Source organism: Eimeria acervulina, genomic scaffold, assembly GCF_000499425.1.
Source record: "Eimeria acervulina Houghton genomic scaffold, Eah_scaff48, whole genome shotgun sequence".
Taxonomy (NCBI): domain Eukaryota; phylum Apicomplexa; class Conoidasida; order Eucoccidiorida; family Eimeriidae; genus Eimeria; species Eimeria acervulina.
This window is the reverse complement of record NW_013547311.1, coordinates 38,576-52,825: the sequence shown is the minus strand read 5'-3', so window position 1 is coordinate 52,825 and position 14,250 is coordinate 38,576. Positions and strand designations below refer to the sequence as shown.

The following is a 14,250-nucleotide window of genomic DNA, read 5'->3' as shown; positions in this document are numbered from 1 at the left end:
AGAATACGACGGCCTGAAGTTCGGGGGCTTGATATATTTAGCACGATATGGAACCGAGCGCTTCAGAAAGTCTGTGCAAATGAAGATGGGTAGCAACCAACTCTGAATTGCCTCCATTTTTGCCGGAAATGGGTGGAACCCAGCGACAGAAACATAGAACCCAAAGAAGTAAATTGCTTGCTTGAAGAACGAACACTTTTGTGCTTTCACGGAGCACTGTTTCTCACGTAACGTGCCCGAAAGCCGCTGCTGACCGGCAAGCTGTAGGTGCTGCAGGTTCTCTTGCGCATCCCGGCTGCATACCGACAATTCCTCCATGTATGTAGTCATTCAGCCTTCATTGGCTGGCCCCAAAAAAGCGTAATTGGCCGGCCGCTGCATTCCCGCCGGTGCTTTTACGGGCCCAAAGAGCATGCATGTGTACATGATTTGCCCGTGCGGATGTGGATCGCATAATTGTACCTTGAGCCGGGATGTCCTGGAATCTGCAAAAGCACATCACCGAAGTCAAATGATGAATACACTGTTTGATCGTGCAAGAGTCATTGCTCGATCAGGGCCCTCGGGTACTTTTGCTACACGAATATTGTTAGTGGCTTTGAAGTTGAAGCACTTGCCCAGCATCCTGTCATTTCTCCAGGCCAGCACGGAAGTGCTTCGATGTATGCTGGCCGACAGTTGAATTTGGCCTTTTCGTTGCACTTAAACTGCTTCCCGCTGCATTTCGTTTTCAAGATGCAGGGGTCGCCAATACTTCGGAACAAAGCTTGGGGCTGCTCTGGCAGTGCATTCAATGCAGTGAATTGGGGGTCCAGCAAGCGTTCGGCCAGCTGGGAGCCCCTTGCTGTCGAGTACGTTTGAGAACTCTTACATTAATTGTGCTCATTTTGGTTTTCCCTTTAGTGTTAACTGAATTGAATGCCAAGTCTGCGATTTTCTGGAAAGCATGACGGCGCAGTGCATGGACTTCTCCCTGTTTCTGCGTTGCCCCTGCACTGCGTAGGGGCCTCCCTGCGCTAGCTCCTTTTTTCTTGGGACGCTGCTTGCCCTCCATCTACCAGAGAGGCCGCAAATCCTGTTGGGAGGGCTGGAAAATGCCCTCCCTCAGTGTTTCCTTGTGCATTGGCTTCTTTAAGTTCGTCTGGGAGAGCATGCGGGCCATTCACTGGAGTACCCACGGCGTGCCTAGGATTATGGCGTGGTGAACTGGTCAAACAAAAAAGGCTCGCATCATAGAAATATGATCGCTTTCTGAAATGCACTCTCATTTTTCTCCCTTACTTGTGCAGATCCTTGCCTCCTATCCAGCCGCGCAGGGTAGTCGTAAAGACAGGACCAACGAATATGCAGCCAGGTTCCACCTCTTCGCCTTAGCATCAGACATCAGATCCATTTCACAGACTGTATTACAGAGTGCCAGCAACTTCTGCTCATTCATGCGAAGTTGAACAAGGACAGAGTTGACGCGAGGCGGATCTGAATGGAGCTGTCACCTCTTTCGGCCCCATCACCTCGCCGCAGGTGGCGGGGGGGCCAAGGCATCTTCCTCTTCGTTCCCGAAGTGGCGCTGCCAGAAACAAAACTTCTTCATTTACTAAAATATTTTTCATAAGTCTGCAATCTGGGCCTACGCGACCTTGTCTGTAGCAAAGTCGGGCAGTGCTCTGTACTTTCCACATTATGGAATCTGGATTCACCAGGCGCCAGATGTTCTCGCACGTTTCTTCTTCTTGGTCAAGCCAGCGTTCACAGTCTCACTACCCATGGGGTCTACGCCCGGTCATTTTTAACTCCCCACTCCTCCTCAGCTCGTGCAGTGGAAGCTTTTTACCTTCTCTTTGGTCCGTAACTGCTTCATCTCCTCACGTTCCACCCTGTCACTCCACCTTTTCCTCTCTCTCGACCCAGATGGTTATCGGTTGTCCCTTTCTGGGGGACAGCCCTGCTATGAGTTGACAAAGGATTTCCGAGTCCAGTGCCTGGCGTGCTTATGAGGACCAATCTTTCTAGATGCTGCTCTCTACCGACAACTTCCGTTGAGAGTTTTCTCATTTTTGGCATAGCCTGTTTAATTTGCTGACCTGAGAAAAAAACTACATTGAAGGGCGTACTGGACCACTTCCATAGTCCAGATGCGCTCCGGAAAAGTGAAATCCTTCCATAGATAATATCACCATTGTCATGTCTCCCGCTCCAATGATAAAGATATCACTAGCAACTGTGATTTTTCGGGAGCATTTTGGAGGCGGAAGTACAACTCCCACGAAACGAAGAGCTTCTCTACTTCCCTCGCCTTGCTGCAGCCGTCATACATGGACGGCAGGCAAAGGTTGAAGCGTTCTATATAAATTGGTTTTGCTGTAATAACAACTTCCACAGAATGGGATAAATCTCGTGAGCCAGGGTGAACACATCGAGTCTTCCATCCGTTGGTAGCCTCTCTACCAGGGGAAAGGCCCTGATCAACCTCGAAAATGCAAAAAGACACACGGCTGAGGTTTTATTAGAGATTTTCATAGGGTGTCTAAGTTCTTTCTTCCCTCTGTACACATACATATCTTTTATAGCACCTTCAGTTCTAATTGCGTCTACACACCTGGCGGCCATGCGTGGAGTGCGGTGTTCGCTCGCTGCTTGCACCTGCCCCGACAAACCATGCGATGCTACCAAACTTTATCCGCACATAGGATCGCTGACGAAAGTTAGAGATCCTATTCGAGGATCATCGTGAGATACAACAGAGACAACAAATTTCATATAAGACTTCTTCCACGGTAGGTGAGAACGGATCCCGTCCCCAGGTGTCCTGAGCACACTAACCAAGGGCGTAGGATTGGCTCGGAGAGAAGCCCACCTATCTTGAGTTCACCTCCCTGCAACTAATGCTGCAGGGCTATCCCAAGCTCAAATACAGCCAGCCCCCATTGTTACATGCACTAACATAGTAGAACGTTGTTAAACAGTTGCTTGACCCCTGCTAGGCAGCATGTATCCCGGTAGAGCTATATAGCTACCAGCTTCACAGGGACCATGCTACGCGCACACTGCTACACACAGAGGAACATTCCTAATCCTTGCTGGGGTGAGGAGGCTACGAGGCATTAGAGCCACTCATTATGTCCATATACCTCTTCTGTGCGTCAAACACAACCTTTTGAGGCGGCATTACGGCGTGTTCAGTTATAATGGCATCTCACCGGTACACAGCCGCGCGGATAAAGGCCACCAGAGCCGCTGCTACCGCAGCAGCTGTATAGGGTTCCTTAATACCTTGGGATGGACGAAATACAAAAAAAAGCCACATAAGAAAGACACAGATACCTCTACCTGTGGGAACTCCGACTCCCACCTGCGTGCTGAAGCCCGCTCTCTCCCATGCGTATGGTGTTGCTGCTGGGGGGAGACCGAGGAGTCACGCTCACGACTGTTGTTGCCCCCAGCAATTGCAACAGGACAACTGTTGAATAACACGCAGCTCTATTCATTTTACTTCATTTTAATTACTGTTCTTTTCCGGGATTCACTTCGCAGCGCAAAGGACGCAGTGCCCCCCACAGCAGAAGGCAAGGGACCCCGAGGCCTGCTCGGGTGTGCGGGCAGCTTCGCTTTATATAATTAAAGCCTTCTTCTTCGTCTGCAGTGCACGTCCATCTCAAGGCCAAGCAAAGAGTGTATAGCGGATCGACTGCGCCGCGGCAATTGGCCCAGCACCGACAGCGGCTCTCCAGCCGCAGCTTCACCACTAGCCACTGAAGCAGCAGTACCAGCAGTTTGCTGGCGTGGGGCTCTTCCCTCATTCCAGCCAATTGCTGGACTAGGCAGCGTTTGCTGCTACTTCTACCGCCTCCGCTGGTATCCGCAAAGACAGCTGAAGTAGGTGCTGAGCCATGGCAAGGCGAGGGAAGGGCCAGCGTGGCGGCGCTGCAGACAGCAACCAACAACAGATGCAGCCACTGCTGCAAAAAGCAACAGAGAGGAAGGCAGGGGACCTATGCTGCACCGAGGCTCACTCACCTCCGCCGGAACCCGAAGCTCCCAGTGAATGGAATGGCGCCAGCAGCAGCAGCAGTCGAATTTGCTGCAACGGGAAGGAGACGAGCAGAAGCAACAACAAGGTCTGCTGCAGCGAACAGCCTCACGAAAGTTGCTTAGACGACATCCATTGCAACAGCAGCAGCCGGTGCTGTGAACAGCAGCAAGAGCGGGCGCAACAGCAGCAGCAGGGGCAGCAGCCATTGGAAGAGGAACTGATGGTTGCGGGGACTCACAGTTGTGGGCGGGGATGTGGTAGCGCTTGTTCGGCTGCCCCTGAGCCCCAGCAGGAGCAGCAACGGATGCCGTTATCCCAGTCTCAGGCTTCTCCTGGGTTTGGCGGAGGCCCGTGCCGTTCTTCGTCGCAGCAGCAGCAGCAGCAGCAGCAGCAGCAGCAGCAGCAGCAAGGGGCGCAGCAGCAGCAGGGTGCCGAAGAAGCGCGTGAGGGCGATGCTGTGCAGATACCGATGCAGCATAGCCATTCCTCTTCGGATGACTCCCGCGTGCTGCGGAGACAGTTGGCTGTGGACACAGCAGCTGCGCGAGCCCGACGGAAGCTGCTGGTGGCTTCAGCGGTATGTTTGGTGTTCATGGCAATTGAAGTTGTCGCGGGCATCGCGTCGAACTCCCTCGCCCTTATGACTGACGCTTCTCATCTCCTCTCGGACCTCTGTGCCTTCCTCATCAGGTGGAGTGGGGAGACAAGGAGGCAGGGGATTGCGCGCATGTAGCAGCACCGACTGTCTCTGTGTGTGGCGCTGCGGCACGTTGTATGCGTTCTTCTTCTATGTCTCCTTTCTGCGGCCGTGCCGGTCATGTCTCTGCTCCCTGCGCCTTTTTCACAGCTTTTTGTGGAAGGCAGCTGCTCCCATCTCTGCGTCCCCTCCTCTCTCCTCTCATTTTCCGTGTTTGTATCCGTCTCTCTCCCTTTGTCGGTCTCCGTGCCTCAAACTGTCTCCGCATCTGTTTCTGAGGTCTGTCTGTGCCCTGTCGGTCTATGTTTCTCTGCTGTGCTGCTACCTGGGGTGTCGGTGTTTTACAGGTATTTCTGTCTATTCGTTCTTGCTTGCCTCCTACTTCTCTTGTGTGTGTTTTGCCTTCTTATGTACTCGTTGGCTTGTACCACTTTTTTTCTCGCGTTCTTTTCATGCGCATCCAGTTGTGTCTTGCTGGCTAAGGAGCCCTTTTTCCCGTCTCCTGTTTCTCTTCTTGCTTTCCGTTTGCATTGTCGCCTCTTCCCCCATGGCGTTCCTGTGTGTATGTGCGCGAGAGATGTAAGAGGCGCACCTTGCTGCTTGCTTACGGCATCGGTTTTGTGTTGCGGGGTGTGGGGTGGCGTTGGGCTGTGCCCAGCTTGTTTGCCTTGTGGGTGTCGCAGCTGAAAGGAACCATGTCGATGTCTTTCGGGTATCATCGAGCCGAGATTTTGGGCGCGCTGCTGTCCGTGCTGCTGATTTGGGGTGTCACTGCAGCTCTCGTGGTGGCGGCGCTGCACCGCATCGCTTCGCCTCAGAAGGTGCAGGGAGGCCTCATGTTACTGACGGCCTCCATCGGCACAGCTGCCAACTTGTTCATGGCGCATATTCTGCACATACATTCTCACGGGATCGGGAGAATACACACAACCCATTCGGAGTCCTCTGCAGAAGGAGACAGCCACGCCAGCAGCAGCAGGTGCTGCAGCGGCGGCAACAGTGGGACGAGGGCTTTGCTCCCTCTCCGCACGCACGGGTGCTGCAGTGGCAGCAGTAGCAGCAGCAGCAGTAGCGGCAGCAGCTCTGGGAACGTCCACGAGAACGGGCACCACAAGGACGAGGGGCATGCGCTACAGCTGCAGCGAAGGGGAAGTGACCTCGAGCAGCAGCGGCAGCAAGTAGCAGCAGCAGCGGAAGGGGACGTCTATGTTCGAATGGAAGAGGACGACCCGGAGGCAGAAATAGAGAGCATGAATCTCAGGGCTGCCTATATACACGCGGTTGGAGACCTTCTGCAAAACATCGGGGTTATGATTGCGTCGGCTATCATCTGGTGCGCCCAAATCCCAAAGCCTAAACCATAGGCTGTACGCCCTAGCCGCAGCTGCCAAGTGTCCCTGAGACCCTGCGCCGTTTCCTCTAGATGCACACAGCGATGTTTTGCCTCACTGGCAAGACCCAGCTCGAGCTTTCCCCAGAACCGAACCACCGCTAGTGGACTGAGGGAGTTTAGGGTTTGTCCTTGCAGGTACAACCCCGAGTATTCGATTGCAGATCCCGCCTGCACTTTGGTCTTTTCCATGTTTGTTCTCTTAACGACGATTTCCATCATCCGAGAGGTCAGCGGCTTTTGCTTCTGCCTCCGCTGATGCTCTTGTCACTGCTGCTGCTGCAGCTGCTGTTGCTGCTGCCGACACGGTTGTTGCTGCCGCTGCATCTGCTTTGGCGGTGATGGCCTCTTTATACGATCTACTGTGGGTGTCGATGAGGCCCTGCAGCAGTGGGCTGCATGCGTTTTCGTTGGTCCGTTCGGGGTGTCCAAGAGTGCTGAAGACTGGTAGTTTGGGCCTTTGGCTTCTTATTGGTTTTCCGGTCAACCTGCGGAGCCGTTGAGAGGGGCGGATGCAGAGGAGTGGTGCTGTTGCGTTGCTGCTGCTGCTGCGGTTGCTGCATCGCAGGCGGTGAACGTGCTCATGGAGGGAACACCCCTTGGCTTAGACGTTGCGGTGCTGCAGTCTGACTTGGTGTCTCTTCGAGGAGTGTTGGAGGTTCACGATCTCCATGTTTGGTCTATATCTATAGGCCGGCCGGCACTTGCTTGCCACCTTGTCGTCTGTAAGCTACCTGCGCACGGGCTGCTGCGGTAGCTGCCGCCCTCACTGGCGCTGGCGGCGGGACGAACCGGCTACTGCAGTTTGCTGGAAGCTGCGACTGCGGCAGTGGATGCAGCCCCCGCAGTCATGCAAAGTTTGGTCCGATGCTGGACTCTTCCGCTTCGTCGACAGCAGCGGCACTAAACCGCTTCCCGCAGCTGCGGCACAAGCAGCTCCATCAGGGGGTTGGTCTTGGGTGTGATGTGTTCAGGTGATGAGGAAGCTGCACGACGCGTTTTGCGCGCAGCTACTCTTCTGTGCCAGCGCAAACACGGCATTCTACATACGACTATCCAAGTAACCTGCCAGCATCGCTTTGCTGCTGCTGCTGTTGCTACTTGCTAGGTGTTCGTGCGGCTGGTGGGTGTTCTACTGGCAGCAGCGGATGCTGGGGTGGACAGATTGGTCTGTGCAGCAGTAAAGTTTAGAGGGTTGTTGCGTAGCGCGCCACTCCATAGCGCGTTACTGCCTCCTTACTTCTTTACGAGGTGTACACAACATGGAGGCAAACCCTCAACCACGGGGGATTGGCTGGTCTGGACTTGGGTTTTCGCTGCCTTGCACGGCCTTCCTTGGCCTTTTTACTATAGTGTGGTGCTGCTGTTGGCGTCACTTGCTATTGGTTTGTGCCGCTGAGGACTGCCTCCACATCTCGGTGCAGGAGGTCTGCTTGCCGGCTGTAGCTGCCTCGCGGTTGCTTCTGCGGTGTGCTGCTGGTTGTTGCAGACGGACTTTTCTTCCGATGCCTCCTGCTGCGACACGGAAGCTCACCAAAAGTGCATGGAGCCTTTAACCAGAGCGGAGCTCTGATTGTATTTGCCTCCTTAATTCCTTTCGCGGAAGGGTCTGCAGATGATGGATGTTGCTGCGCGTGCTGCATTGGACACTGCGCGATGGCAGCTGCCAATATCGCCGCCGCAGCACCAGCAATGGCAGCAAAAGCTGAAAACTAGAGTTCTGTGGTGCTCCCGCTACGGAACCCAGCATTGCTACACAAAAATAGCTGTTGTTGGGGTGGGTTCCTGCTGCCTCTCAAGGAGGTAACTGCTTGGCGGCAAACACTCTGCCACAGTCTGCACTGGCAGCAGTGGTGTGCTCATCGTTGTTGTTCAGTCTAATACAACTACTTAGCCACGCCTTAGGTCCTGCAACGATGCATGCAACGCTGCATCTCATTGGCCTCCACGCTGCAGCAACACCACAGCGAACTCGGCTCCTCAGGCTGGACTGGGGTGTCGGGACACTAGAGCTTTCCGCGTGCCTCGGAATCTGTTTTCAGTTGCAACATTGCGGTAGAGACAGGGTGTGCGTTAGCCTCTTGTTTCATTGAAGCGTTTCGCTCAAGCGTCCCTTTGAATGAGCATTTGCTCGCATCTAGATCAGTTAGGTTTTAGGTTTTACGGCATTATTTGCAGCAACAGTGTTCTACTGACTAGCAAAAAACGCGAAATGGGAGAGACGCTTCCTAGCGGGCGTATTGGCTCTGCGTTGATGGCTCTCTAGAGAAAAGGCCTGTGCGTACTGAGGAATACAAACACATGCAATGCAGGGGAACCTTTGCAGCAATTTTTAAGCAATCCCCTAACGCACGGCCAACTGCTCTACTTGGCGGCAGAGCGTCCCGTGTTAGTTCACTCTCTTCGTCGTAGTGTGCGCAATCGAGCCAGACTATGCTTGAGCAGAGATGGCATCTGCACCTACATCAAACGCGGGGCGCTAGGAAACAAAGAGAGGCGCCAGCTTCTGTGGTGCCACTCAGGATTTGTCTCTCCCGAATTCAAAAATGCGCACTTTAGTGGTCTCTTGTTGGCGGCCTGGCGACGGGGTTGGTCATAGAGTGTCTGAGGCCCGCAGCTCTCGTCTAGTGATCTGCGAGAGAACGTGTAGAGCAAAAGAAGCTGAGCAGCGTGGCAGCACTCAGCTAAGCGTTGCTACCCGAAAACGTGGGCAGATGCAGCTGCAGTCAGCTGGCAGAACGCAGCGTGCTCGCTTTTGGTGCAGGAAAAGCGTTGCAGTGTGCACGAACATGTAGGTATGTGCGCCTGAATAGGGTAGTTTGCATGCACAAAAGACTCAAGGAATCACGTTCGCCAGGACGGTGACCCGCCTTCTGGAGTTTGGTTTGCAGCATTGGTTCGTTCGAGATCCTGCACTGCTGACCACTCCCAGACCCTTCCACAGAGAGTCTCCACAAAGCGAACTAAAGGAAAAAAGGGGTGGAGCGCCGGCCGAAGTGCCGCGTTTTGGTTATATCCAGCTAGTCGAATAGTGACTATGCTAGGAGAGATGACGCGGATTCAGGGTGGCGTGGCTTATTGGTATCAGGGGCACCACATTATGGTTCGGCAGAAATCTTTAGATCCGAATTAAACGGGCGTGCCGAATTACCTACTTGCACGAACCTTCTACGAAACCCGTGAAACCCGTTTCGCGTCGCCCAAAAGCCGTGAACACGCAGGCTGCGGTCCCAAGCTAAAACTGCTGGAGAAGTATAGAAATGAGATTGCAGATAATTTTTATATGACAGTTATTAGGTATTCTTTTGAGAAGTTCCACCCCAAGCGTACGCCTTTCACGGTGTCGTGCCTAGAAGGCCAGACATGCATGACACTCTCCGCGCCCAGCATCGAATTCACGGTGTATGCTAACTTAAACTAATTAAAATGGCTGCTAAAAGCGGGAACGACGATGACCATAATTATGAACTAGAAAATGAAGTGCTCAGGAGGCGCATACAAACCCTGGACAAACTCATAGGTAAGTTCGCCTTCTATATCAGGGAGTACATCCAGGCCAGGGTTTGCAGATTCTTTAATGCCAAGGGTTCCCGGTCCTTCCACCTAACGCTTCAAATGACGAAATAAACGTTGTTCGGCCACAATGACTTTGCATGGTGACGTGAAGAACATTCAGTTTTGTCCTTTCCCCATCTCCACTCCGTTGAGGGTTTTGGAACGGTGCTAACGAGACCGATTCACTAGGTTAGTTCGTGTGATGTCAAGTTTAGGCCCATGATGTAAGTTTGCTGTTATCCGTCGTAGTCTAGGTGGTTAGGATACGCGGCTCTCACCCGCGCGACCCGGGTTCAAGTCCCGGCGACGGAACGTGTTTTAGCAAAGCTAGTGGCACTTCCTCGGTCAGTTCCTCAAGGCGTGATCCTCCTCTAGAGCCTAGTTTGAGTAGTTTTCAAAGCGATTCCCCTGTATCATTATTCCTGCGTGTATTGGAGCCATTAGACGCTTTGCTGTTAATTATACTGCAAGCACGTTGGTTTCTTGTTCTGCGTGTATCTTGCTTAGGAGGTACCTCTCTGTATGCTGCTCATTGGACATTTCTCTCTCTACCTCTCTGTATGCTGCTCATTGGACATCCCTCTCTCTGCCTCTTGGTCTTCTGTTTCTTTCTGTCTTCTCCCCTGTCGCCGCTTCTTGCTCGCTGAGCCTGCGAAGGCTTTAATATAAAAATGAATAGCTGCTTCTCTTCAAACACTACAGGAAGGCGTTGGCCTGCCAGGCTATGGACACCCTCTTGAATATGTGATACCAGTTGCAAATATACCTTCTCTGCCGCCTGCGTGCTACTAGTCGATATGCATCATGAGTTTCTGAGAAAGCGAGAGAATTTCTAGGGCTTAGAATGCAAAAACAAAAAGTAGGCACTGCGCTTAATTGGACAGTCGCATTAGATTTCGAGTGCTTAAGAACGAGCTGCTGTTATTTACACTGAAAGTAGTAAAGATTATTGGGTCAGATTCTATTGTTACAAGCTTGTTGAGGCACTCTGATTCCAAGCATGAGAAAGTCCAGAGATGGCCTTTGAAAAGGCGAGCAGATCTGGAGCCGAAGAACAAGAGGGAGGAAATTTTAAGCTTAACGGCTTCCCATTCAAAGTTTATGGCTTTAAGTGCTACTGGAATTAATCCAGGGGCTGCCCGCCACTCTGCGCTCATGCACGGAAAAAGATGCCCACAGCCAAACCCGAGGTGTACGTCAACCTCCAACTAAGGAGGCGCTGCCTTCTGCCTTTGCACTGTTCGCTTGCAGAGTTGGAAGAGGAACGACGAGAAAAGAGCGAACGGGCCTCCGCTGAGCTGAAGCTACAAATCGAAGCTTTAGGTGAAGGTTTCAACGAGCAAGACAGACTTCTCTTCTCAACCATCGGCGCCCTCAGCCTCAGGAACGCCGAAGCAAAGACACACTATCAGCAGCTTATCCAAAACCTCCAGAAGCAGCTGCAGGCAGCGGAAAGGGATGTCGGTAGGGCGGTCAAACGCACATGACGAGGAAATCCTAAAACAAGCACAATACACTGCCCGTTAGCTGGTGCCAGCTGCACCTGGTGCGCGCCACAGTGTGCTGTATGGCTAGCTGCGGACATAGGCCAGCACTTGTCAGCACTAACTTTCCGGGTTTGGGATGTCGAATCTGAGGTGTACGCACAGCTACGGCTGAAAAAGATGTAGCAGCAACACGCTGTTCGAAAGAAAAAGAACTACAGAACGCCAAAGAGGCGCTACACCATCTAGAAAAGGAACTCGAAAAAATGACGTTTAAATTCGCCGACCTTCTAAACGTACCTTGAGCCCTAGAGCATGAATATCCACTTCCAAAGCATAGAATCTCAACTCTTGTCCTAGCTGGGAACTAGGATTCCATAGCTCTTAGCGGCGTCGCCTGTAGCGTTGCTTGTTCATGTCTGCTGCTTGCCGCGTTCTCAGTGGCAGTCAGAGAGTCTACCTTATTTGTTTTGTTTCTTGGGGCTTCGCATGCAGGATACTGCGGAGAAATTGGCAGAAAGAATTTCCATGTCTCAGGGAAGTTGGGCAACTGAGCAGAAGCGGACGCCTCTGGAGCTGCGTATGAAACAGGAGAGCCCTACAGGGCTTGGCACTGCCTTAGATCTGCCCGGAGAGGGAGGTTAGAATCACTGCCGTTGTCCTATCTCGTTATTTTATGCCGTCGGTGCTGCTGGTTATACTTTTGCACTGGTGTACAGCTAATGCCGCTGTGCTCTTCTGCGTCTCGTATCCTGCGCGTCTGCCAGTGTAACCCTTTTCCCTTGATTCATTCGTCTCTGCCTCCTGTACTAAACCCACCACACTTCCACTGTAGGAGGACAACAGATGCGTTTATGCTGCTAGGATGTTGGGGCTTCGACGCTCCACATGGGGGTCCTGTGCTGGCTGAGCTGTGGGCAGAAGGCCAAGCTGTAGGAGGGGGCTAGAAGATGCCTCAAAGAATACACCCTTTTAATCAAGATGCTTAAAAGCCCGTTGCACAGAGCCAGTGCATTAAGGAGAACAACGTCTTTCTTAGAGAAGCTGCACTTTAGGTGGGCAGCCAACAAATACTACCCATGGGCTGCAAAGAATGCACTGCTGTTAGCAGGCACAAAGCGACATTGTAAGTCTGCTCTACAATGGGGCGGGGGAGTGGGGACAGCTCTCCTTACACCTCAAGCATTCCTTCCTCAGCCGTCTCTTCTTCGCCTTCAACTTCGCGGCAGTATTAATTTTACACCTACGAAGGCCGGCCACGGGGACCGAGTATCGTACCCCTCATTCACTAAAATTGGTAAGAAGCAGCTGTGCAGGCACGAGGCTGCGCCCAACGACGAAGCAACAGAACCGGCGCGCTGACCTGAAAGCCTTTGCAGCAGCTGGAACTCAGCAAGCTGGGCCAGCAGAACTTCTTTCTATCGTGCCTGATTAACGACCCCCTTTCCTTCCCGCAGCGAGGCATATGCTTGACTCGTTACTATTATAATATGGTCCCTATTAGCTGAGAGAGAGCGGGATGGGCGGTGGGTGCATTAAGCCTGGAGCACTGCATCAGCAGCTCGCTGGCGACCCTGTTGCTCACCTTTTGTTTCTGGCTGAAACATTCAAGGTAGCTCCTAAAGTAAAAGGGATTTTAAATATGTAATAGATTTCTAGCCGATATGATGACACAGGGCTGGGGGTTTAGGGTTTGGGGGAGGTACCAGCGCGTGGCCAGGTCGGGCAGGCGGCACCGTTGGTCAGATTAGCCGAACGACTGAGGCTGTGTACTCCACTAATATCTCTCAACCTCTTATGATATCAGTCTGTTTCTTTCGCCTACTGAAACTAAAGCACAATCAGAGCAGAATACCGTAGCAGCAGCAACAGCAGCAGGAGCAACAGCAGCTGTGGGCGGCCGCAGTGGTCCGGTGCTGGCGGCCTCCGCCCAGACGTCGTAGCAGAAGTGATTATCCGTTATTTTTTGTATTTGTTTGGCTGGCGTTGATTACAAATTCTTCTATCGTTTGAAACCCTTACATAAGTGGTGTGAAAATCGCATTGTCTAAGATGTCGGCAGCGGCAGCAGCTGCAGCAGCAGCAGCAAACCAAGGGTCGGTGGAAGGGTCTCCGACAACTGGAGCCTCTGCGGCTGGGCGTGAAGGCTATCCGCCTTCTTCGGGAGCAGGAGAAGGGCCCCAGGCGCAGCAGCAGTCTTATCCCTTTGTGCTGCAGCACCAGCTGTTGTCGCAGGGTATATCTCACGGCTACCCGGGCATGCTGGATGGGGGGGCCCCCGTGGACCCAACGCAGGCTCAGGTCGCGGCCTTCGCCAACCAGGCTGCGATGTATGGGCCTTATGGGTCTCCCTATGCCCTCAACATTCCTGCTCCTCCTCCGGGAGGCCCGTACTACCCCGTGAGTCGGCTGTACACATGTTTCCTAGGCACAATCTGGAGTTTGCCTGCACCCCACTACAGTATAGCACCAGGCTGATGCAAGCGCCTCCGAATCTTTAGAATTCCTTTAAGAACTGACTTCAGTCTAAGAGGGGGGAGCGGGGACCTCGCTAGCGCCCTGCGGCAACTGAGGTGTGCTGTCTCGGGAAAGGTGCGGCGACAGGCGCAGCACGTACTGTTGTTGCTGTGCTCCGCTTTAGGTGTAAGGCAGCAACATGTGGTTGTATGGCAAGCCTTTTTGTGTGGGGTCTGCATCTCTTGGTTGTTCAGGGTCTGGGGGCGCACGTCCCCTTCGCTAGCACGGAGACCTTCAGCCTCCCGGGCCCCGCCTACTATGACCCCTATGGAATGCTCAACCCTGCTGCATGCGTTACTCCTGTGCCTCCCCCTGAGAACCGCGAAGCTGAGCAGCCCAAACACCTCCGCCGAAAGGCCAACAAAAAGTGGTTTGGGTGCTGCTAAACCCGAAGTTCCGCTTCAAGCAACTCAGTGTCGCACTCCCTAATTATCAAAGTATTAAAGACAACGTTGTAGATCCCAAACTCTTAAATCCCAGCCTTAGACTGACCCTTCGGTAGGGAGAGATAAGGGGTGGAGAGTTGGCTAGAAAACCATCACCCCTAAAGGGTTTCATAGCTGCTGACTTGGAGGCC

At 53.0% G+C, this 14,250-nt stretch overlaps 3 protein-coding genes across 3 annotated transcripts; all 3 read left to right on the top strand.

The window, feature by feature from the left end:
* Positions 1 to 3,887: 3,887 nt before the first annotated feature.
* Positions 3,888 to 7,690, top strand: EAH_00009620 (cation efflux family protein, putative; the record flags this gene model as incomplete). The annotated part of the gene is made up of 6 exons (XM_013391898.1): positions 3,888 to 4,720; positions 5,386 to 6,060; positions 6,256 to 6,346; positions 6,686 to 6,842; positions 7,092 to 7,177; positions 7,607 to 7,690. The coding sequence occupies 6 exons, from the start codon at positions 3,888 to 3,890 to the stop codon at positions 7,688 to 7,690; spliced, it is 1,926 nt and encodes a 641-aa protein (XP_013247352.1).
* A 3,151-nt stretch (positions 7,691 to 10,841) lies between these two features.
* On the top strand, positions 10,842 to 12,103 carry EAH_00009610 (hypothetical protein, conserved; the record flags this gene model as incomplete). The annotated part of the gene is made up of 4 exons (XM_013391897.1): positions 10,842 to 11,136; positions 11,322 to 11,452; positions 11,652 to 11,796; positions 12,021 to 12,103. 4 exons carry the CDS (start codon positions 10,842 to 10,844, stop codon positions 12,101 to 12,103), a joined length of 654 nt encoding a protein of 217 aa, XP_013247351.1.
* Positions 12,104 to 13,208: 1,105 nt separating this feature from the next.
* Positions 13,209 to 14,059, top strand: EAH_00009600 (hypothetical protein, conserved; the record flags this gene model as incomplete). The annotated part of the gene is made up of 2 exons (XM_013391896.1): positions 13,209 to 13,556; positions 13,868 to 14,059. The coding sequence occupies 2 exons, from the start codon at positions 13,209 to 13,211 to the stop codon at positions 14,057 to 14,059; spliced, it is 540 nt and encodes a 179-aa protein (XP_013247350.1).
* Positions 14,060 to 14,250: the final 191 nt, after the last annotated feature.